At 36.0% G+C, this 24,524-nt stretch overlaps 1 protein-coding gene across 8 annotated transcripts in view; it reads left to right on the top strand.

The window, feature by feature from the left end:
* The window catches only part of DCUN1D4 (defective in cullin neddylation 1 domain containing 4), a 41,838-nt gene that overhangs the window by 7,750 nt on the left and 9,564 nt on the right, over positions 1–24,524 (top strand). For 3 of the 8 annotated variants that reach the window (XM_061993161.1, XM_061993169.1, XM_061993168.1), the window contains exons 2-8: positions 1,901–1,971; positions 2,844–2,883; positions 8,764–8,793; positions 10,080–10,194; positions 19,864–19,955; positions 22,237–22,307; positions 23,901–23,992. In XM_061993161.1, coding sequence (XP_061849145.1) covers positions 1,901–1,971; positions 2,844–2,883; positions 8,764–8,793; positions 10,080–10,194; positions 19,864–19,955; positions 22,237–22,307; positions 23,901–23,992 — 511 coding nt within the window. Of the gene's footprint in view, positions 1–1,900; positions 1,972–2,843; positions 2,884–4,704; positions 4,740–6,584; positions 6,754–8,763; positions 8,794–10,079; positions 10,195–19,863; positions 19,956–22,236; positions 22,308–23,900; positions 23,993–24,524 lie in introns of those variants that run through there. The other 5 variants (XM_061993165.1, XM_061993164.1, XM_061993163.1 and 2 more) reach the window with 5 other exon arrangements.

Below are 24,524 nucleotides of genomic sequence, written 5' to 3'. Positions count from 1 at the left end.
TTAGTATTAGGTAACAATAAAGTGTTTTCTCAATATTCTCCACTTGGTGCCTCTGTGTATGTTTCTCCAAAGACTCATGTTCTTTGAAGATTTTAGGCTGAGCAATAAGGGAGATTTGAAAACTTGTGTTCCAGAAAGCTTAGTCTGGTGTGGTAGTTAACTAAATAAATGTTGTCCTTTTCAGAATGACTCTTATGTTCTCCGTTCCACACTCCCCCTTCTTTTTTTTTTTTTTTAATTCCGTTATGCTGAAATGATGATTGACTAAGAAACTCAGAGTTGGGGTTTTTTTTTGAATAGTTCTGCTTAGTATTGTTTGACTGGCAAAACCAGAATTTTGTTGAGCACTTAATGTGGGAAGAAGTCTAGCACCCTGTTCAAGATGCAAGATCTTATTGCATCTCGATAACATCTGGACTGTTTGGCTTCATATAGATATCTAAATTGTAAACTCTGTCTTTGGCACTTCTGACTTAGAGAAATTGTGGTGCTGTAGTAGTGGATTGGGGACAATACATTAAGAAATATGTAGCCATTAGTGAAATCATGCTCTAGCTAACTTAATAAATGAAATGTATGATTGCTAAAGGTATCTTTTGAATTCGTTTTTTATTCACCATGACGAGAATTCCATAATGATGTGTGTAACAAGTACCCTTAGAGCAGGCAGGTCTGTGGTTTAACTACGTGGCAGTGTGGTTCACTGACTTGGAGATCTGGTATTTAATGATTATTTATTTCAAATGCTAGGGCTGGAAATGTGGGAACACTGTTTTTTGACCTTACTTGCTACCTGTATCTGCGACTGGGTGAAGCCAATTTCATTGTCTCTCAGAATTGCTTTAATGTGTTATTAGCTTGGCATTGAGACCAGACACATACAGCATTTCACATATGGAAGAATTTTGCTTGAAATACTTTGCTTGTCATATAGTATATGTCTCTAATTAGAGTGGTTTTGAGCATAAGTTCCAGTGGGATAGCTAACTGGTTTTTAGTTTAAATAGAAATATTGTATAGCAATTGTCAGTCTTTATCTCTGGCAGCTGGTCTCTATCCAACTTGTGATACTCTTGTTGGTTTGCATGCTCTCTGGCTGGAGCATGGTTGATCTTTTTTTGTAAATTACTTGTTTTCCATGTTTGTCCTCAACACGTTTCAGACAAAAATAGGGGATTTAAAAGAATAGAGGCAAATTAGTTTGTCACTTTTTTTGCAACTGAAGCAAAATTTGAGTGTTTTATTTTTGGAGCATGGAAGTGGAGTTAGATCTTTGCTAAGGCTTCTTTGGTAAAGTGTCAGAATATTTTATTTTCCGGTTTATTGGCTCTGGTCTTAACAGCTGCTGTATTGTGACCTTTGGTTTGCTTTACAAAAGTCATGTTTCAACTGTGTAAGTGTATTCCAGTCACTTTGTTTTGTAAGGAGATTATTATAAAGGCAAATATGTGTATATTAATCAAGTTATCTTTTAAAAAACTAACATAATTGGTAATGATCTTGGAATGTTACGTGGTACATAAATTGTTTTTGGCATGTATGGAACCAAAGAATTGGGTAGCATGGAAATTATAATGATTCCCAATTAAAACGAAAAAAGTTGTGATTTTCATTTTTTTTTCAATATAATTTTGAATGTAGTTGTAATTAACTATAGTTCCATTTTGCCAGAGGGTCATCCATGCCATAGAGGAAATGCACGTGTAGGCTATCTTTGGCTGATTTTGCTGACTGGTTCCACTTGGTGTTGAAAATGTTGTTGCTGAAAAAGTGTTGAGGTAGCCTTTATTTTATACTTGTGTGGTGATGGTTTTATTAAAGAACCAGAACATATGAGTATCTTGCTTGCTATAGATGGAAAACAGGGAATTTGAAACTTTTTTTTTTTCCTCCCCTCTAGATTTTCAACTGAATTCTCACCTATCAACACTGGCAAATATTCACAAGATTTACCACACCCTCAATAGGCTGGTAATGACTTGCCATTTTCTCTCAGCAAAGTAGCTAGGCCTTTAGTCTGGGATGTTTTGTGTTTGAAGTCATTAAGTGATAATGCTTCTAAAAACTGTGACTGCCTTTTTTTTGCAGAGGCTGATAATTTTGAATCTGTTGTGCAGTATTAGTAAAGGGTAAAAGCTTATACTCGGAGGATTGGATGGAGTTTGAGCACCATTCACTGTAAAGTTGGATTTAGGTGATATTACCATAGATGAAGCTGTGACTGTGGCCATCATCCAAATTATTACAGTTCTTGAATAAAACATACTGAATGAGCAAGCTATCCTCTTATAACCATGCAAAGAGTTTTTTTGAAGGCTGTCCCTGCTTCTTTGCTGTGCATTTGCATTTGTTCTATTGCAACCATAGCTGGAAATACCAATATGGCTTCTATTTGTACACTACAAATTTAGCGGAAAAGACACTGTCTAAAAAAAGGGGTAACTTGCTTCCAAGATTTCAGTTATTTTTTAGTCAGTTCTCTTTAGAACATCTATGTGTGTTTATCTTTAAGCAAAGCCATTTCTGTGGTAAATGGTATATTCAGTCTTTCTAATGCAGTATTTATTAATAGAATTGTTCAATACAACAGTGCAAAGTTCCTCATCCAATAAGTAGTTATTTCCACCCTTAAAACATGGTTTGATATGTTTTTGATCAAAATGCAAAAATATATTTCAAATTTTGGAGTGTTATCCTTGAACATTTTGGTAAATATGAACTGAAATAAATTGGTAAATAAGAACTAATTAAGGTTATTATTCAGTATCAAATAAAGATTAAAGCATGACTGAACAATGAAGATCACCATCTTGTTTAACTGTATAATTCCTGCTCTCTTGCAGAATCTGACAGAGGACGTTGGCCAAGACGATCACCAGACAGGTATTTACTAGGAATATGGTAGAAATAGGTTGAAACAATTTAAACACAGTTTGTCAAAGAAGTCTTTCTGACATAATTGAAAGTTCTATTTTAGAAAACTAGGGGATCTTAGGAAGAAAGTGTCAAGACTTTTTAGAATTTCCTTCAAAGGAGATGTTCATGCTTTTCATTTGTCTGGTTGTGAAGGACTCGCAGGTTTCAGCAGTGTCTCTGATTTTACTATTTCTCAGTGTAAATACTTCAGAAGACTTCATGAAAAATTTCTCTCACTCCTTGGACTCAACCCGTTAGACTAGCAGAATATCCATGTTCTTACAGTGTTCTGACTCTTGAAAGAGCATTAGTGGGACCAGACCAGAATCAAGACCTCAGGTGGCTGTTGTGGTGCCAGTGACTGAGTTTAAATGCTGTGCTCCAAACAACCCAGCTTTTTTCTTGAGTGATTTTGATGCAAGTTGCTCCTGTTTTGTGTGCAGAAATTCAATCGGTGTCTAAGGGCTATTTGATAGCATAAATCTGTTCTCTGTTCAATAAAATGTCATTATTTTCCGAGGCCTTCATTTCAAGTGCCTGGTACTAGCTTGCTGCCATTCTTGACTCATCAGCATTTGTGCTTTGTGACTTGCTATCTTGAAACGTTTGTTACCTCCTTTTGCACTTGTTACTTTTGAGCTGACATCTTCCTTGTTTTTTTCCTTCGGTCCTTTCTGTGTTTCAGGCATCACACCTAAGGGGGAAGGGAAATAACTTACTGGCTCCAAGCCCTGACTGCTCAGCAGAACTGTTCTTTTAAAACTGACCATATCTGTTCTACCATCTGTCTCAAAGTTCTTCTCTATGCTGAGGTGCTAGCTGTTTGCCGATGTTACCTTGAGTGCTTAAGAAATTGGAGAGAGCTGTTGGTTTCTTACGAAGATTTTTGAGACACACTTGTAAACATAGCACACTCTTAGCCTAGAGCACTAAGAACTGATGCATTGGACTTTCTTGTTCGGGATTGGTCAGAGCTCGCTTAGGGCTTATACACCCTCTTCCCTACTGTGACATGTGACTTTGTTTCATAGTTGAACTATTTTATCCTAGCCACCAAAAGGCTTCTATCAAATGTTTTCCTTCAGTGTGGTTAGTGGTTTGATACTTAAAATTAGCTACTCATGTAAATGAAAAACCTCTACAAAAGAAGTCGAGGCAGATAGTTCAAGAGAGTCAGAGGCTTTCTTGTCCTTATGTCTTCTACCATCTCCTGATGGAGACTTGGAATGTTTCCCTTTGTGATCCAGGTGCTCAAACTAAACACAGATACTTAGTGATTTCATGTATGAAAATACATTTTGTAGACTTTTTTTACTTCTGAGCACAATGTTGTGAAGCATTGAGGTAGTTGCTCTCTGTCACCAACCAATAAGAGTAGACATGGTTAAGATACTTGGAATGTGTCTTATCTCTTGCGTAGCACTTCTGTCATAAAGGTCAGTGTAAGAAATTAGCCTCAGAGCTCTTATTATCTCTATTGGAAGGTGTTTGAGGTTGGTTACTGGTTTTGATGAACTGCTTTGTACTGACAGTTGTGGTTATCCTATTGCCTGTGAATGATTTTGGGCACAAAATCCTAGCAAAGAGTGTAATTTTTTTACAGTAGTTGTAAAAGGACCTTTAAAACCAGGAAAAAAATATGGAATGAGAACTGAAAGTAGAGTTTGATACTGGCAGGCTCCTCATCTCCATATTACATTCCAGTTTTTTATATGCTTCTGCCCAGTGTTTTGTCTCCTTGTAGAAAGAGATGAAGCTCCAAACTGTGCATAAATTGCATGTGATTTCAGTCAAAATGTTTGCTTGGCTTTCCTTGTATGAGGGTAAGTACATGTGCAAGGAGTGTTTTTGGCTATTGTGAATGTAGTACAGTGGTCTCTGTGTCCTTTTTGTATGGGACTTGACACTTCTGAGACATCTTACTGAAAAGCCTATGTAAATGTAGAAAGAGTTACTTTTGTAAATTGTTTGATTTTGATGTGCCTAAATTTTTGGAACTTGGATTTTCCAGTATTGCTTACTAGTATGCAGAATAAGAAATGTCAAGAACTATTAATTTCGTAACACAATTTATAGAACTATGTAGATAACTCTGAATTTGAGATTCTGTCTCCAGAACTCTTTTGAAAGTCATGTTAATAACCGAGTCACAAAAAGATTCTTTGAGTGTTGCCAAACCCATCTAAAGGCAGATTTTTTTTAGTTCTGAGGCCTTTTTTTTTGGTGGGGGGGGGATGATTTTTTTTTCCTACACTCTGTATATTCTGGAGCACACCTTATCCTTAGAGAGTACTATTGGTTTTCTGACATAACTATCCTGGTTTATGATATTACATAGTAGGACCTACATTTTGGATAACTTAAATGCCTATCTAAATTTGATTGAGAATTCTAAAAGCTCTTTTTTAAAAAAGGACTATTTCAGTTTTAGGGTAATAGTTATAAAGAGCTTTTAATGCGTATGACATTTTTTTTCAAATTAATTCTTTCTGAGCTAACAACAAATGAACTGGACATCTAAATCACTTTCAGCAAATTGTGTGTTTCCTTTCTTTTCTGCAACCTAAGGGTCGCAGTTTCAAAATTCCTTCAGGGATTCAGGAGCTAAGATGGACTCTGCTTCAAAATTCCAGTTACCTATAATGGTTGACATCTCATAAGATGTGTCAGCATTCAGTGTACATGTATATCTGAAAAATAAGGGAGGATGTAAATGTGTTGTGGGCCTTTGCCTTTTCAGCTGTTTGTAGGGGTAAGAAAAGGAGACATTAAGATTCTGTAAACAATTTCTTTTTTGTTCTAGTGTGTGTATGCATTAAGTTGGAAAACTATCTAAGATTTGAAATAATAGTTTTTCATGTCATAGCTACAAATTAGCAACTTTAAGCTATTATGTTGTGATTTGGTTACTAATTTGTCACCTATTTATCTATCCAAACTAAAATGTCTTTTAAAGTACAGTTCTTGTTGTCACCTGGCATGTTTAAGAAAGCAAGGTAATGTCTTCAACAAAAACAAGGCTTCATTGCTGTTCCTGAAACTTGTAGGGGAAAAAGTACTTTTGCCTCTACTATTCTTTTTGTTTTAGAAAAGAAATACCTCTTGAGTCCAAAGCAGTTCTGTAGTGTTGAATTGAAGATAGAGATGATGATTTTTCCTTTTACAAGAAGATGGCAAGTTGTTTGATGTTTTGATGAGTATCTTGATTTTCTCATCTTGTATCTGAAAAATGGTGATTGTTAACTGTGCTTGTGATGGTCTTGTTGCATCGTTTAGGGAGCAGCAATATCTTTCCAATTGCTTCAGCGTTCACAGTTTCTAATTATTTTTCCTTTGAAACATCCCTCTACGTAAGCATCAGAAGAGCAGGATTATTCACAGGCATTATCTAGAGAGAAGGTGAAAATTACATGTCTGAAAATCACTTCTGTAGGGATGCAACTTGAAGAATTCTTATTTATTGACCTCTGTTTCTTCTTTTTTTTTTTTTGTTCTGGTTTTGTTGCTATTGTAGGAGCCTCCTTTGTGGTGATTATCTTGCATATTGTTTTAAATTTCTTAGGGTGAATTTTAGCACTTGAGTTGATATTTCGCTTGGATAGCTTTGTTTCCTGCAAATTTGGAACTACCGAATAGAATGTTTGGCAAACAACATTTATACTCGGCAGGCTTTTGGCTGATGTTGGCCTATTCAGCAGCCATTTGGAGGCTCTACCTTGCAAATGCTAGCTTCAAGTGTCAAAAAAACAGTGAGAACTAGGAAGGTTCTGCCAGTCTTGAGTTGAGACCCAGGAGTAAGAAACTTAGAAGATAATCACATCAGAGAAGCTGCACTTGGTAAGTAAAGTTCCTGTCAAACGTTGCATGAAGTCAGAGGGAGCTGCATGTTTATTTGCGGATGATTAAAACTTTGAGAAGTGAAATTAGTTGTGAGAGACTGGACCTAGAAATCACATATAGAATTAGGAAGCTCTGTGTAGGAGAGGCTAATATTGACGTTGTTTAGTGAACTATACTGTAAAGTAAGAAATTGCAAGAATTTAAACAAAATCCCCAAACTCTGATAGTTTTATTTCCATCTAAAGCTAAAATGTTTTGCTGGTTTAACTTTGAATAATTTGTTACAGGGGAAATTATAACTGCCCTTTGAATTCAATATACTAATTCTAGTAACAAAAATAAATACTTTTCAACTAACCTTTCAGCAGTTAAATTATAGTGAAGACTTGGTCCAAACCTGAGATTTTAAGATGTTAAATCTCTAGAAGCAGATATTTGTCTACCTCGTGTCTGTGTGTGTGTTTGTGTGAGGAGGGTACACATGTGCATTTAATATCAATTTCTGAGCTATCTCTTTTCTTCCCTTTTCTGTCAGTTTATGAGCTGCAACTAAATACATTCAAACCAGGAAGGAGTACAAATTTTTTCATGTGTGTCATTGGAGAAATTGGGTTATGGTGAATTTTATTGTCAGTGTAAGCCTGTAAAACATGTTTAGTGATCTTTCTAAAAATGTCCTATCATTTAATGTGGAAAATACTTCAAGCAGGAATTCTTGGGTTAAATTCTTTGGTTTGTATGGGGTTGCAGATCTAACAGAATACTTTTCCTGTTCTGTAACTGTTCTGCTTTTATTTATTTTGATTTATTTTTCTCTTTTGCTATGCTTCTCTTTTCACAGAAGCCTTGCATATTTCTTTTCTCAATCAAATAGCCAGTAAACTGGACAAGCCCTGTGAAGGGGTTGGTGGTCTTTCTTGCGTTTCACCAGTATCCAGTTGCCTGTGGCCATCATAAATAGATCTTTTTTCTGTATTAAGCATTTTAAAATAATCAAATTGCTCTCAAAGGCATGAAGTAGCTACAGGTTGTACTCAAGTACAAACTTATATTCCCAAACAAGGTATTAATTAGCACATGTTTTCATTTGTTAAGTTCAGTGTGTGTCTGAGTCTGTTGGCTATCTCTAGCCATCTGTTAAATTCTACTGTCATCTTAAGTAGTTTTAGTTTGTGTAGGTTTTAAAAAAATACTGTCAGAGTCTTTAGAAACTTGATCTAAAAAGCCATACAGCATCACTCTTTCAATAACTTTGGGGAAGACAGTTTTGCAATGTGATTAATTTGCAGGCATAATAAGATGGAACAAATGATATTCAGCAGGTCAGTTCCTTAATTTGTTTAATCTGGGTAGTAAAATGCATCAGATGTACTGTGGGTTTTTGATGATCTCTGGCTTACCTGTTTCAAACATGTCTGAGAAGAAGATAAATACTATTATTGTTAATTTCCTTTTGTAAGGTATTCTGGATGGTGCTTCTAAAAGTATGTTCTTCTTACACAGCCGTTTTGATTTTTTTCATGTGATAGTAGTTTATGGAGTATAATGCTAGGCAGTTTTTTTGATAACCAGTTAAATTATAATTTGCATTTACAATACTTGTAAAACTTTATTTCTAAAAGAGTGTAGATATGGTCATACTTTCCTGAGAGGATGCTGGGATGGGGAAGCTTCAGGGTTTAAGAGGAAAAAAAAAAAAAAAAGGAGGAATATATAGGAAGAATTTTTTGATTGAAAAAAATATTTCTTGAACTAGAGATTAATTTTCTTAATACAAATGAATATAAAGGTAAGACCAAATAACGTATACAAAGTGCAAAAGTTTTATTAGTTGAAACCAAATTAGTTCATCTTGATGTAAAAAGCAGTTTGAATGTCTTGCCTAATACTAGAACAATATTCTATACTTTCATATACGTAATAGTTTTAGTGCATGTTTAAAATAAAGTACATGTAGCAAAGCCTGTGAGGATCTAAGGTTCCTTACATATGTTTCTCCTATAACAGGAGAGAGACTTTCAAAGATACGAAGAATAGGTAAGCAAAAGATTGCTGTTAGTATTTGTTGGGAACTGGGCCACTGATTTCAGTCTGCTACCTTGGTGTCAAAAAGTAGTTTCATTGCTTGCTTCTGTGCTGTGATTTGAAATGAAAGAATTGTGGGCATCTTAATAAAGCATAGCTAAACTTGGATGCTGTTGAAGCTAAGAGAAGGTGGCTTAGACATACTGGAGTTTACAATTTCTTGCAATTTTCTTTGGCATCACTTTGTGTCTGGATTTTTACACCTCACCTTTCTCTTCCTTTCCTTTAAAAATTCTCTGCATAACACTTGGAGCTTTGTTAGCTCTTTCAACTGCTCTTACACGCACCTTTCTCAGATGTCCATGTGGTCTTCAGTATATGAAAGTAGGACAAAATTTTGCCTAGAGAGTTAGCCTACTATTTTCATGAGACAGCAAAGGTAATTTAATGACTTGGTGGTCAAAAGGGCTGGTCCTGTGCTCTTTCTTGTGCTAATGTACAGAAAGTTGTTATTCTTTTTTGCATGGGTTAATTATCTACAGGTTTGTTGAGCTGTATTAGCACACTGAAGAGTCACCAGAGACATAAGAGTATGTAGCTGAGAGAAGGAGAGGGGAAGACTTCCACTTGATTGGCATCAGTGTCCTGAATTGCCGTTTCCTGCTTGGAGACCTTAATTCTTTGAGAACTCTCTAGTCCAAATGATACAGCCAGACATTTGTTTTTTTTCCCCAGTGCTTGCCGAATGTTTTCCTTCCCACCAAGAAATCAATCAAACAAACAAACAAATCTGATGTACAAACAAAACCATTCCTACTCCTTGCTTTCTGTATCATGGAAAAAACTTGGGGCTGAAACAGAGAAAGATTCTGTTTTGTAGAGGCTGCTGCTAGTCACATTTGCATCTGAAAAGTAATAAATAACTCTTAGAAGTTCCAATTTTAATAAATTACTAAAAATAAGGATATCTTTTTGAGGACTTAAAAAGTAGTCTCAAGGTAGTCTCATTTTTTGCCTTTTGTTAGACTGAAGTAGCACTAGCACTACTGTACATGTTGGTATAGCACTTTTGGCCTTAGCTGAAACCTGGTCATAAAACACAGAGAAACCTTTTACGTAGAACATGTAAAAGGGAGATGGATTTTGTTATTGAAAGGAGACCATTTTTTTTTTGTAATTTTTAAACCCACTAACTTCCACCCTTCCCTTCCCTTTGTAATATGCCTATTAGTGGACATAGTTCAACTGGTGTGCAACAGTTTCATTTCTTGTACTGGTGTTTTTAATTCCCTCTGTAGGAAGTCTCCGGTCTTGCAGTTCATCAGACTGCTTTAGTAAAGTGATGCCTCCAAGGAAAAAGAGGAGACCTGCAGCAGGAGATGATTTATCTGCTAAGAAAAGTAGACATGATGGGTATGTCATCTTACCGTGAGCTAAGACTGATGGAATATCTGAAGTTGAATAGCTGATATGATCGTGTTTTTAAATACTAATGGAAATGGTATTCAAATTTGCTTGGTTTCTCAATGTGAAACCATAGCCTGTGAATGAACTGTGGGATATTGACAAGCACGTCTAGGTTCAGTTTGCATCTCACCTTTTTCTAGTCATACAAGAAACTTGTAGGGAGCTTCTCCTTGCTCTAGTTTGTCAGCTGTCAAAAGAGACATACTTGTTTGTCCAAAAACAACTTATATACGGTAATACCTTCCTGTATACATGGCCTGAGATCTGGATTGGGCACTCCACAGGCTTTTAGAAAAGTGAATGTAGCTATAGCCCACTCTGCTCTTACCTGAAATCCTACTAATCTCCCATGGTGGAATTTGATGCTGACCATATAAGGGAAAGGTGAGGATTGCCCAGGCAAGGCAATAGCCACTTGGAGGGGTGATTGAGGTGGTGCAGCTCAGCCTCGCTCTGGGCAACAGAAGTGCAAGTGGGTTATAACTGTGTGCATGAGCAGTGTATTCTTTTGGCACAGGTATCGCGTAGCTGAGACTTCTGCAAGTGTTGGATGTTCAGTATGTGCATGTTCAGTCAGCCTCAGTCATTCATAAGCGGTCAAATGTGCTCCTTGTGTGTAAGATAGTCACTGTGTTTATGTGCACTAAATTCAGAACTTGTGGGAATACAAGACTGTATCCTGCTGCATGGTAGGTAAAGGGTTGTCCTGTTTTTGGAAAGTGACATGTACAGGAGAAGGTTGGATTGCTGTTGTGTCAGACAGTAGAATTTGAGCTCTGTTATGTTCATGTATTACTGGTGACTCAGAAAACACATTTCTATAACAAGTATCTTGAGGAAGGTAAAAAGATACGTTTCTTTCCTCACTGACAGCCTGAAATCTGACTGGCTTCCTTTTTTTTTTTTTTCTCTAGCATGAGTAAGAAAAATGCTGGTAGCCAAATTAAGCCTGTGGTTATGCCTCCATAACTCCATTGTCTGTAATAGGGTTGCACAACTGTAGCTGCACTGGAATTTATTAAATGATCTGTTGATGCAGAAGAAAGAGATTTCAACTCTCCCTTTCAATGCTTTGCATACATAACATTAGCAAGAACAAAAAACCAGTACATGTTCTTAACATTTTTTGTTGCTTTTCAGAAATAATAAAATACAAAAGCTAAATAATTGATAGAGTGTTTCTAGCATTGAAGTAGAAAGGCTCACAAAATTTACCTCCCTTTGCCAGGACACGATAAAATAAAACAACCCAAAATGCCTAGAAAGTAAGGTTGTCTGTAAGTATGAAATACTGATACATATAATTCAGATGAAAAAAATGCAGATTTCTTATTATATTGGTAATATATATGTATGTAAAATATTTTAAGAGCTCTTTGAAAGCATAATTTGAAGGATTTTTATTCTCATTATATCTGCCTTTTAGCTTGTAACAGAGCCAGTCTTCATTCTACTGCTATGTAAGGCTTTATTAAAAGGAAGATCTCAGCCTGCTTTTAGATGGGGAGGTGAAACCAGATCTGCCAGTCATGGGCCACAGGAATATCCTTCTCTGATGTGGTTCTGTTTTTAATCTGTCTTCCTTCTTAACTTCTGAAGGTTTGGGGGCTTTCTCTGCCTCTCAGTATGTAAGTTTGTTTTGGTCTTCAAGAAAACAGTTTTTGTTTCAGCATGACTGGCAGTATGAAATAATTTGCTGAGCATTCAGCTCTGTTTTCTTTCAAAGAAGGATTCTTTTTTTTTTTTTTTTTTTTTCAGATTTGTCTTATGCCCTTGTAACCTTCTGTGAACAAGACAGAGAGCAAGCTGTCTCTAATTTCCATGCTGTTTGTCAGGCAAAGCTCATGCCTATCATGTTTGGTCTTTGGAGGTCAAACATCTCAGTTTGTCAAGCCAAAATCTATCTGAAATTGGGGACCTCGACAGCAGCATGCAGTAGCCCACGTAGTTATCTGCAAAGCTATTTCCTCTTGCAGTGTATGCAGAGAATGTTGTGTGCAATGAAAACAGTATGTATAGTGCAATGCCAGTTTATGGAATAAGGGGTTTCTAGCCTCAGTTATTTATTGTTGCTTCTGTTTTAGAGGCAGACCTCCTAGAAGCTGCATACTAATAACTCAGGATAAACCTTCAAGGGACATTAGTCTGTGTGGATTCTGTATAAAGCAAAAAAGGTAGTCAGTGTCTGTTCTTGAATGTCTACTTTCAATGAAAAAATACAACATGTGCTCTCTGGAAGAGACTATATTTCTTAACAGAGCGGCTTTGTCACTTGAAATGCTTATGGAATGATTTAAGTTTCGTATGTTTCTCAGTTACAGTGGCAAACTGACAGAGGCAACACTAACAACTGAATTCAGTAATTGCGAGTTGCCTGGTTGCTTTCAATGTGAAAATGTTGTAGACTGAAGATTGTCAAAGGAGTGTCATCATTAATGATGTTGTCACAGCTGAGACCAAATATTGATGATTTCCCCCTGGTTTGTCCACTCAAGGAAATTTAGTTGGATGTGTTTTCAGGCTTTGCTATTTGTGGTGTGTTCCTGTAATCTCTTCAACTATGATAGTAATGTTTTTGACATATGTATTCTTCCAAGAAAGCTTATTTCAGCAGGGCTCAGTGCTGAAAGAGAAGATGATTTTTAAGGGCCCTTAAACTCATAAACCCAAATACATGTGATACCAGGGAGCTTGTAATAGCTTTCACCCTCACTTCAAGGCTGTTAGGGATACAGCCTCACCTGGGAAGGATTAGTGCAATAATGATACTGGCTATTGAGGAAAAAAATATAGGAACAAATCTAGTTGTTAGTGAAGTTATTTGGAAATGCTAATCTCATGCATAGACTAATATAGAACAAAGATTCCAAACATGTTCTTTATCATCCCACCCTTAGATAATAAGAGCTTGAATTCGGTTAATTACTGTTCATAACGTCACCTTGAACTATGAATGCAGTGTTTTAGTGGGAGGGAGTTTTTATACCAGATGCTGTACAATGAAAAGAACTTGGTGTATTCATTTCTGGATCACAGTAAGATTTGTTCTGTCTAAAATAATAGCTACTTGAAGTAAACTGTTCAGAGCACACTCACCAGAACATAATGACTTGAAGACTTTGTGTTTTTCACTCAGCGTCACAGTCTTGACTTTCTTGTACTTGCAGTTCTCACAGTATAGGATATTTTCAAATTGGTATTAAAAATATATTTCCTATACATTGCTATTCTATAATTGTGTTAAGGGTCCTAGGAAAGGTAAAGCAAGTTTCATGTAAAGACACATGCTAGGTAAGAATATAGTCCTCACTGTGTAATGATCAAATGCTGTGTATCTGTTACACAATCTCTAGCCAAATATGGGCTTTTTCCTTAGGGAAAAATGAGCTGTATAACAAAATGTCCTCTTTCTGATAGTCTAGTTTAAAAAATAATTCTACTCCCTTTTTCCAGAATAATTCTGAGGGCAAACATCTTAGTAATGGATATTTAGACTTCAGAAGGATGAAAACTAGGAATATTTATCTGCTTCCGTGAAAGTTATGTTTTGAAGCAATTAGATCTACAGTCTAATTTATCGTGGATATGTGTATGGACCGCATAGGGGCCTATTAACATGAAAACCAGATTTTCTTTTTTGACTAATAAGCTCCATACTCTAGAGTGGAAAACATAAGTTTTGCAAACACAGTCAACACACTGTTATTAAGGGGAAGGTAAAATGGGAATGTGCTTACATTGGAAATTTTCAAAACCTTTAGTGTTGATACGGATTTTTTTATTTGTTCTGTTGTCATTTAGTAACTGGTTTGGTCTCACCCCATGCAAACACTTTTGTTACCAACTGTTATAGATGTCTAGACCTTATTTCCCGAAGCAGAGATTTTCAGATACCCAGAGGTATAATTTTCCTTGTTTCTATACCTTTTCCTTGAACTTCACTTAATAGTTCTCAGAAAATTAAACTGGGCATGTAACTACCAGGATATATTCTGTTGTACATACTGCTCCTTGGGCAAGCCTGATGAAGTTCAGGAGATTAATTAAACAGTTTAGAGATGGTTGTTAGCCTTTAAATAGGGAGAGATAAGACACATTAATTCGTAAAACTTACCAGTCACGTAAATTTGTCCTGAGGGTTGCTTTAGATAAAAAATCCTCCTCCCTTTCTCCTACCTTGTTTCTGATAGTTTCATAAACACTCTATGGCTAAAACCATAATTGTGAATGAATAGGTGAGGTTTTGTAAAAATACTTGCATTGTGCTGCACTGATGAAAATTCTTGTCCAAAATGTTAAATTAATGAAGTAATTAAGTAGTAGGGGGCATCTTCCTCAATAAAAAATTTGGCTCTTTCAAAATACAAATAACCTGAAAGCAATTAGTTACTCTGTTGGAAGCTCAAACAAAATGAGGTAAAGGTTTTTAATAAGTTCTGGTTGCATAGAAACAAAGCTACTGTTGGCAAATTTCTTAATGTTTTTGTTTAGTAAACACTGACTATCTGCAATGAGCTGGCTGTAAAGCTTCATGAGGGGTTAACTTTTGACTTACCATAATGACCTGTACCTTTTTTTTCTTTCTTTTTTTTCCCCTTAAATGAGCTATTACCAGCTTTCACAATCATTCAAGAAAATATTTTGTGTGACCTAAATTCTGTGCTTTCACTCATCTCAATTTGTGTATTTCAGAATACTGGAGCCACATAGCTGAGAGTTGGTGCTGTGGTAGGTGGAGCTCTAACAAATTCCAGTATGAGTTGAAGCATAATCAGAGCAGGAGTAGATACCCAGCTTTGAAGACTGCAGTAGAAAGAAGAGAATTACATGACCTTGTTCTTTTTGCTGGCAGCAACTGTGTACTCACAGGATGACTTGCCTAATCACCCCATAATAGCTGGATGGGATTTTCATGCATTCACTTTCCTACCAAATCAATAACAAATGGAGGAAAATAATATTGAAGATATGAATGTGTGTTTAAAGAAACAGGAAAGGCCTAGACACTCAGTTCTTTTAATTTGTTTATGTCTACCTATAGCACTTCCAATTACAAATGACATCGTCTCATCTTCATTGCTGGGATATTACAATTCCCTGGCTCATAAGAATATTTCAAAGGTAATTTAAAAATGACTGTTATGAGTCAGTGGACTCATGATGGAGATGCAAGCATTTCTGACAAAATAACTTTGTTTAAATGTTGGTTAAGTAGTTGATAGCACTTTTATAAAATTTAGGCAAATTAATCTCATGTTGCTTTCTCCTTGCCCTGTCCTACATTTTTTTTTCTCTCTCCAGTTAGTGAAATGTGTCAGAAAAAGATAATAAAAAAGAAAGTTGAGTGCTCGTTAATTGGATATTGGTGATAATATAAAGAAACGTTTTTTGACGTCTGCTGTCACTGTTCTAACATTGACAACATTGTGTTAAACTAAAAACTATTATTTTTCAAGCAAAGGTTTTTCTGAGTCCCTATACCTGCATGTGTGTCTCATCTAAGAGACTAATATATACTCTTTGCCCATAGACAATTTTTTTTTCCCTTGCAGTTCCTGATGGGGAGCATGTCAGAGTTCAGAAGTGAAAGAATGATTCTAAACACAAAGGCTTCAAGTTTGCAGTTGTACAGTAGGGATGGGTACAGCAGACACCGGGAAAAAGTTCTGTATGCACCTTTCTAGCTCTGATGATGTAGAAAAGACCCTTTAACAATCCTATTCCAGTGTCAGCATTCTCTGACAGTGGTACAAGTTCCGGTACCAAAAGTATCAGGTATACTCTTTGGCCCTGTCTATCAGATGTTTACTTCTTCTTCCACCCTCCTCCCCCCCCTTTTTTTTTTTCCTCCTTTCTTTTTCTTTTTTTCTCCTCCAGAGTCTGAGCAATATGTTCTTTCGCTTCTGGTGTGTGACTGAAATTCTACAGGTTCCTCTACAGAAGGTCAATGCATAAGTGAATTTCCCAGCTGTAACATGATCAGCATAATGGTCAGGCATATGCTTGAAGGTGCTGGTGCTGGCCATCTTGAGGAGGCTGTGGGCTGTTGAAGACTCACTCTTTAAAATTCTTATCTATGCAGTAGATGTTTGGTGCCCCCCAAAGTATTGATATCTGCTCTGCACACGCTGACAGTTTGTATTTGTGTAGCAGGAGATGCTGTCCTTAGCAAAAAGGCAAGGTGCATCATCTTGCAGTGCGTACAGAGAAGTTCCAAAGACCGGAGTAGTACAAAATGGATGCCAGACATCTCTGGCAGTTTGTGTTTTTCTCCTCTGCACATACAATTCTTGAGACAATCACATCTGTATAAATGTTACGAGGACACAGTCTTTGGAGTCACCTTTACCCTGTGTTGCCTTGTTGGACTTGCTATGATAATTGAACTGAATCGTCCTAGGTTGCAATCCCAGATACTTGTCTGCTTATTTGCTTGTATCTGCCTGCTCATCTCACTTCACCATGCACTTGGGGGATTAAGAATGTCTTGCAGATAGAACTAGCTGGTTTGACTAGACTAGGGGGAGAAACTCATTTGGTATTTGAAGTAAGCATGGAGAGAACAGGCTTCATCTTTATACATGAGCAATCACTAGTACTGGGTCTGCATTGGTATTACTCAGTTCTGTTGTGCTCCCTTTCAAGTGACCCTTGTCTTGCAGAGTCTGTGATCTGCTGTTATTTCCTTTAGATTGAGAGAAAGGCATCTGAGATTCACCATGGTGCACGATTTTATAGTTCTGGCTGTGCATACTCTGTTTTTGCTATAAATGTGATGATCACCATCAGTTTTAATGGAAGTCTGGCTAATTAGGTTGTAGCAGAGGATACCCTGTAGTGGGGATAATTTGGAGCTATATCCTTTCTGATTTCATGTTCTGAATTTGTAAATTCAGAGTTGATTGTATTTTATGTATTCTGAATTTATTTTTTAAACTTTCTCTTACGGACACAAGTTGGGACATCTGGAAGCAGTTCTGGTTTCTTAAATATCATACTCCAGTGGTCAGATACTGAGCTTTTTGAGCCATGATAAGTTTGAGGCCAGAGCATTTTGCTCAGAGTTACTTGGCTGTATGTTGTGCACATGGACTCACTAGTGAATATTGTAGTTTCATGCAGTTCCTAAACAGCGACCTTAGCCTTAAGCACAACAAATGACTTTCAGTCCCAAATCAGTCCAATGAAAACTTGCCATGCATAGTTGCAGTGAGTGTGTATAAAGGGCTGTTTTTTTTCTGTGCTCATTCACATTCCTTTTACACGTACTGCTGTCATTAGTGTCTTGGTTCAGGCTACTGTATTTAGCTCTACCACTTGTAGAGCTGCAGATGCAACAATCCTTTTTCTGAAATAGAGCTAGACCTAGAGCTCTGTCAATAAATTTGTTTCCTGAGGTTTCCTTCTCAAATCCACTCTTCACATATTGAAACAAACATGTTGATGAGTTACGTGAACAGATGGGACAAGACACTTGGTTATAATCCCTTTGTAAGAATATAATCCCTTCATAGAGTCCTGTGATGAATGGCTGTCTTTGGGAACCAGATTAGCTTTGCATGTCCTAGGTTCCAGCAGTACTCTTACAGACTCCTCAAATAAACAGACTGGAGTAAAGATGTTGACTAGCTCCTGCTACAGTCAATTTTTCAACTTGGTATTCCAGTTGGTGTTTGTCATGTTTGTTTGCTACAACAAAGGGGATAATGAATAATTAGACTTTTGCCAAAATGGCAGAATGCCCCCTTTCTTTATCTGTAGATATTTTATTGATTCCTTTGAATTCAGAATAGCCTAAAAAATGCTGGATAGGTCTTTCATAGTCACAGTTCATTCTGCAAATTTGAGAACATTATCAGACCTGGTTTGTTGTTTTGTTGTTTTTTTAAAAATAAAATGATTCTAACTCTGACTTCGACCTTCTGGCTTAGTTGTTTATTTACTGGGTACTGCTGTCAGCCTGTTGCTTTGCAACTGCAGTAAAGCTTATGCAAAGTAGGTAATTCAAGTAGAAAAAAAAGTCTTTTCAAAATGAAAATTGAAAATCCCCTACAAATCGTGACTATGTGGATGTATATGTATTTCTGAGACATGTATGGCTGTTGGTTTTTGACATTGTTTCAGTTTGTTGCAGATCAGTGTGTTTCAGTACAGTGTTAATTTTTCTTTCAATCCTGAAATTTCTTATGAACCTCATTTATGTTTATCTTCAAGTTAGCCATTTATCGTTGTTCTCTGACTAGTATTACTTTTCTAATGATTGGTTCTTTTAAAGAAACTATGACAATAAACAGGAAGTAGTGCTTTGAATTACTGTCAGAACGATCTGTGTGTCGTTAACTTCTAGCTGCAGTTCCTCGTAGCTGATAGCCAAGCTAGGTGAAGGATAGCAGGATTAGTATACTCTAAGCTCCTAAGTACAGACATCTCTTACATGTCTTTCTAGGATAAAATGGTGATGAAATGAACTCCACATTATTTTCATCAAATTGTTTCACAATTCTCCTTCAACCAGTTAGCCACTTTGTTGTCCCCTCCCTCAGCAGGACTTGTCACCAAGAGGAAGGACTGCGTGCTTGGAACACTTACAGAGCCATTCATGGCTGCCTTCTCTAGTTATAAGCCATTTGATGCTCGACTCTTTTCAGCCTTTTTGAGCCCGAGATGCTGCAGAGTGGTGGAAGTGGATCAAAGAATGCATGTGCAGCAGTGAACAAGTACTTGAACTGCTGAGTCCCTTTCTTCTAACAGGGACAGATAATAGCGTCTCTGTCAGAGAAGACAAAATAAAGTGAAATAACTTACCAACTTCTGCTATGCCTTCCGTGCTTTGGGTGTTTCAGATACTAAATTTGTGAGTGGTACCTTGGAGCTTTTTCCTAAATGTAGGCAAAATTCCTTAGGCTTTTTGTCGAAGGAGAACATTACTGTGCTGGTCATCTCTGGGGCAAAGGGTTGCTGTGGATATAGCTTTTCAGATAACGATTTGCTCCACAGTAAGTGATGTTCCATGAGTTACTGTCAGTGAGGACCTGTAACGTGTTCTTTGTGGTTCGTGTTACCATCTTCCTGGCTTTAGAATAATCTAAGTGTGGATCATGTCTATTTTTGCCTTTATGCCTTTTATAAGACTTTTTTAAGGAGGAAAAAGAGCACGTGCAGATCTCCTTAGTTAATAATTAAAGGCGCATAAAGTATGTTTGCACCTACAGGTGGCACCTGTGTTAACTGTGACATGAAATTACTCTGGGTTTAGACCCACACCAAGTTTCAGCCTGTCGGTTGGTTGTGGTAGCCAAGGGTGTGCACCAGTTTTATTTGAACTTACACAAAGCAATTTGGTGGTGAATTTCAACTAGTATATATTTGTTGTAAAGAAAGTTCATGTACACGGATAAGGGTTATGAATCAGCCGAAGTGTGACAGGCTGAGCAAACACAGTATTTAGGTTCAGTGATTCTTACTCTGTTGAGGAATGTCTCAAGTGACTAGATTTGAGGACAGAATGCTTGGTAAATCGGTTCATGAAGAGAAAAATGTTGTGTTTATGGTGGCTGTTGACGATTGCTTTAGAAAAAAGATGAATTAATTACTTGTTTCTCCCTTTTTTTTAAGTATGTATAGAAAATATGATTCAACTAGAATAAAAGCAGAGGAAGAAGTCTTTTCAAGTAAGAGATGCTTAGAATGGTTCTATGAATATGCAGGTAAGGGCAAAATGCAAATTTCTTCCTAATAATTTAATTTACATTGGAATATAAAAATTGTGTTAACAGATTTTTTCTATGACTAAGTATAGAGGTTTTTTTAAGTCTTAAAGAAGCTTTTTTTATATTCTGTGTAATGTGATGTTGAAAGAATTCAAAGAGCATTTCATTTTTGTCTCTATTCTCTGAGAAAGACTACAGAAGGTGTGTAACTTAAGGTATTTTGCAGCATGTATATTCAAATCTATAGTTAAAGCTGTACTTCTGTCCAAAATTTTGTTGCCTCTGGCTTTAGAAGGTCTGTCACCTGCCATTTTAGTGCTGAATAGTATAGAATTGTGCATCAGTTCTATGCATCATGTTCCAATGAGTCTAGTGCTTGTGATTTTGAGGAAAGATGGGAATAAATTCAAGTGTCTTGTACTAATCTTGTCTTTATATAGCTTTCTGTCATGAGGTATAGGGAAGGTACACTGAATTGTTTATTCTTGCCCTTGTGAATGAGGATTTTCTTCAGGTATTACTTCTAGGATTGTTAATTATCATCTGCAGTCACAAAAGATGATCATTTAATAGTGAAGTTGGTTCTTACATGTGGTTTTACACATTTTTTTACACGTGGTTTTCTGAAGAGGAGAAGTTGAAGTATGGGGAAAAGTGATCTCATGATGGTGAAGACTAAAAGGAAATGAAATACGTGATTGACAGGGCAAATAAGGTCATCCTGCAGTTTTCTGATGCTGTCAGGAATAATAGTGCTCAGCTTATTCTCTTCTATGTACTGCTTACACAATAATGAAAGGTGATTTATTTTGATGTAATAAATTTTTTTTTCTTCTAATAAAAATGGTATAAACTACATTAGATACTTTGAAGTCTCACTTTCCCGTGTCAGTCTATGAGAAGAGATTCAGGCAAATTCAAGCCAAATCTAACCTGTTAGATTCTCTGCTGTTCTGACCAGCTTGATGTATTTTTTTGTAACAGGGATTTTTTTAGCAACAGGAATAACTCATTTTTGTCAAGACTTTAATGGGAAGAAGGGATGAAAGGAAGGCTGTATATGAAAGAACTTTTGAGTTTCCTTTGGATGCATACACCAAGATAAAACAGAAAAGCGGAGAGTATGATTCTGTTTACAGTGTTGAGTAACATCCTAAAAAATGAATTTGCAAAGAATAATCTCTTTGATGTTCTTGCTTCATAAGTTGTCTTCTGTATATATGCAAACAGTTGACACTGCATTTTTTTCCCCCCAGTGTCTTTACTTTACAGAATGGATCTTTTTAAAGACTTTTGTGTGTACTCAGAGAACTGTGAGAGGATGCCATGAGAAGATGGGAAAAGATAAAATTAAATCTTGTTATTTCTAGAACAGTAGGTCACCTAGTAATAAAACATAGCTTGATCTTCCCTTTATAAAACCTCTTTTTCTTGCACATGTGATCTTTATATTGGTTGAAAGTAGGCAATTCAGATTATGTGGATTTTTTCCACAAATGATTCCTTTTAAATACGGGTAAATAATCCTAACAAAATAGTCCAAATACTTAAAATGTACATAAAAAAACCCATAATTGCACAATACAATTCTTAATACCTGTATAATTTTTTTCAGTATTGTAGAAGTTACAAATAGTTTGATTTAGCAGCATGTTTTAATAGTAGTGCATTTTCATAGCATTTGCATTTTGAATCTTTTTTCTTTTGAAATTCGTCAAAGAAAGAGCTCTAATTCATGTCTTCCTTCCCCCTGCACTTAGTAAAATTCAGATAATGTGTGGCCATGGTATAACAATATGAATAAACAAGAACATGAGATTTTTATTTTAGACCCTAGTTTTGTATGTAACGTTATATAAAGGTAGTTTATGCTATCTTACGATAGTAGAGATTTAAGCCAAGAAATGAGTGTCATCATCCACTCACTTAACCATGGTAATATCACATGAATGTTCTGCTAGTTTTAAGTGCATTCTTAAAGATCTTATTAATATTCCCTTCCAGTAAATTAACTCAGTAAATGAGTAGAATAAAAGATATTGTCAGGAAAGAAAAGTTATTTTACAGTTTTTTCTGTCCCCATTTCCAAAGGCAATGTAAAGATTTAAGAGTATGCAAGTCTGATAGTAAGTGTGGAAATTTTATTTATTGCATGTCAAAATAAACCAAAAAAACCTGTGTTGAAAGTTCAGGTTGTCCTGTGTAATTGCATTTCTCTTGTGCTGTAAAGGTCAGACTTTTAGTTTTTGAAGATAGATAAAATTCATTTTGCTTGCAGGCACTGATGACATTGTAGGACCAGAAGGTATGGAGAAGTTTTGTGAAGACATTGGAGTTGAACCTGAAAATGTAAGTTAAAAGTCCATTCAAAAGCTGCCTGATCTGTTATGATGTACATGAGCAAGTCTTAGGTCTCTTATTTTTTCCATCAAGAATTAAAAAATCATTGTGAGTTTAAAAACATATTAAAAAATGGAAGAAATGCAAACTGGTGAGATTGATATACACATCTGGAAACAACTTGCCTGTATTTTAAACCCTAAACTGTCAGCCTGTAAAACTACAATTTGTCTCTGTTCTTTTCACTTTTATAAAAACACTCCAGCAAAAGAAAGGGGATTTTAGAAAAAAATTAAATTTAAAAAGCCAGTGGTTGCCTTTTCTGAAACAATGAGACAAGACTGAACATTTGATGTAGTACCTACGGAACTTTAATGTTTTCTTTGGGTTTTCTTGGAGAGAAAGGAATTTTAAATATTGTGACCAATATTAGTGCTGCCATTATGCCTTTTTAAAATACAAATAAGGAATATCTATAATTACATGTATATAAAGAAGTAAATAAAATTTTAAAAGGAATAGTTGTGCCTTTTACAGTTTTTTTTCCTAGTACCTAAATTTTGCTCTATAAATATATAAGCAAGTCTCATCTTTTGCAGGATTCATAAAGCATCATTTCTGATTAAGAAAAATGAGAATAGTGGTTTTCAAAGATTTACTGGAAATAGATGTGATTTGCTAATTTTGGAGTTTATTACTGTAATAAACCCTTGAGATTTATGCAGACATTTGAGTACATAAGTAGCTATTTTAATTTTGCATTAAAAACCATATAGAGCTGCACTAACATTAGCTAGTTAATGGCTGAGTTGCAAATTTAAGTGACTTGAATAATTTTTTTTTTTTTCTTCTAGTCTGCAAGGTCAATTGTCTTGCAGGTTTTTTCCATGTATATATCAAAAATAGTTTCTTAAGTTCTTGAGTAAGATGGGAATCTTACGATATCACTTCATGTAAATTCGTTATTGCTTCAGTCTTGTGCATGAGATGTGAAAAGGACTCAGTTTCCTTTCGGGGAAAACAGAAGTATTTATGTAGCAGCTTCTGTTTTGATGTTTATTTATGTTAGCTAGTTTTACTTCATACGTAGTATAATTCAAGTACATCTTCAGACCTGCAAAATTAGTTGGGCAGATGGTACCTTGGGGTGACTGGATTCAGGTGGGATTGCTATTAGCTTTAGAAAACTGACTTCCACAGAGCTCATGGGTTGCAACTCATGTTCACTAGAGTTCAACAAATGTAAAATGTAATCAAATTGGTACTTAAATGTTGTAGTTATTTTGGGAAACTTTTCCTGTAGCTTTTGCACCAAGTCATCTTCCTCATTGCACTACTCACTAGGTGTCTGGGCGTGCTCTCTTGAGATACGGTGGCTACTGGGAACTTGGTTGGATGTTCACTGTATCTTTCCACTGTTATCTTTTCTTTGTTTGGATTTGTTTGTCACTTTCAGGTTTTTTTTAACTTTTAAAATAATGTAGCAACAATCGGAACATCCCATTTATGAGTAAAGCATTTTTAGCCAACTAAATGGTAGTTATTTGAAATATAAGTGGATTTTTTGTGAATTCTTTTCGTTCTTTTTTTTCTTTAAAACAGGTAGTTATGCTTGTACTAGCATGGAAGTTGGATGCACAGAACATGGGCTACTTTACATTACAAGAATGGTTGAAAGGAATGACATCACTACAGTAAGTGCTTTGTAAATAGAGTGCTCCGCCATGGAGTATAAACTGTAAACTTTTGGCCCTGTTATGGTGATAAGGCCACTTAGGGACAACTTGAAACCTGACAGCTGCACATTTGAAAACAGTTGGATTAAAACGTCTGCAGTCTCAAGAAAACAGAAACGTGTTGAGGTTAAACAAGATGTCTGTCACTGGATTGGATCTATCTATTAGATATTCACATGTTGTTCAAGTATGTGTAGTTTAAAATGCTAAATAGTGCAAACCCTTTCTGTGTGTCTGCATTGTCATGCTCTTTTGCAGAGTTACTTTCTCCAGTTGAGAGTTATCTTTGTGGCATAATTAAAATAAAGATAGCTGAATAATCACGTTTCAAAGAGAGTTGGAGAAGTAATTGTGTTTTGACTTCTGTTCCTACACAGCTTTACTGATCCAGTTCTAGAAGTTCTATAGTTTCAGCAACGTACAGAAATATTGTTTCCCTGCTGTGGATTGATGGTTGGTTGCTGTATGTAGACATGCTCTTAGTCTAATC

This window comes from Colius striatus, chromosome 3 (genome assembly GCF_028858725.1).
Source record: "Colius striatus isolate bColStr4 chromosome 3, bColStr4.1.hap1, whole genome shotgun sequence".
Taxonomy (NCBI): Eukaryota; Metazoa; Chordata; class Aves; order Coliiformes; family Coliidae; genus Colius; species Colius striatus.
Note: the sequence above shows the minus strand (reverse complement) of the source record. Positions and strands in the feature narration are given on the sequence as shown.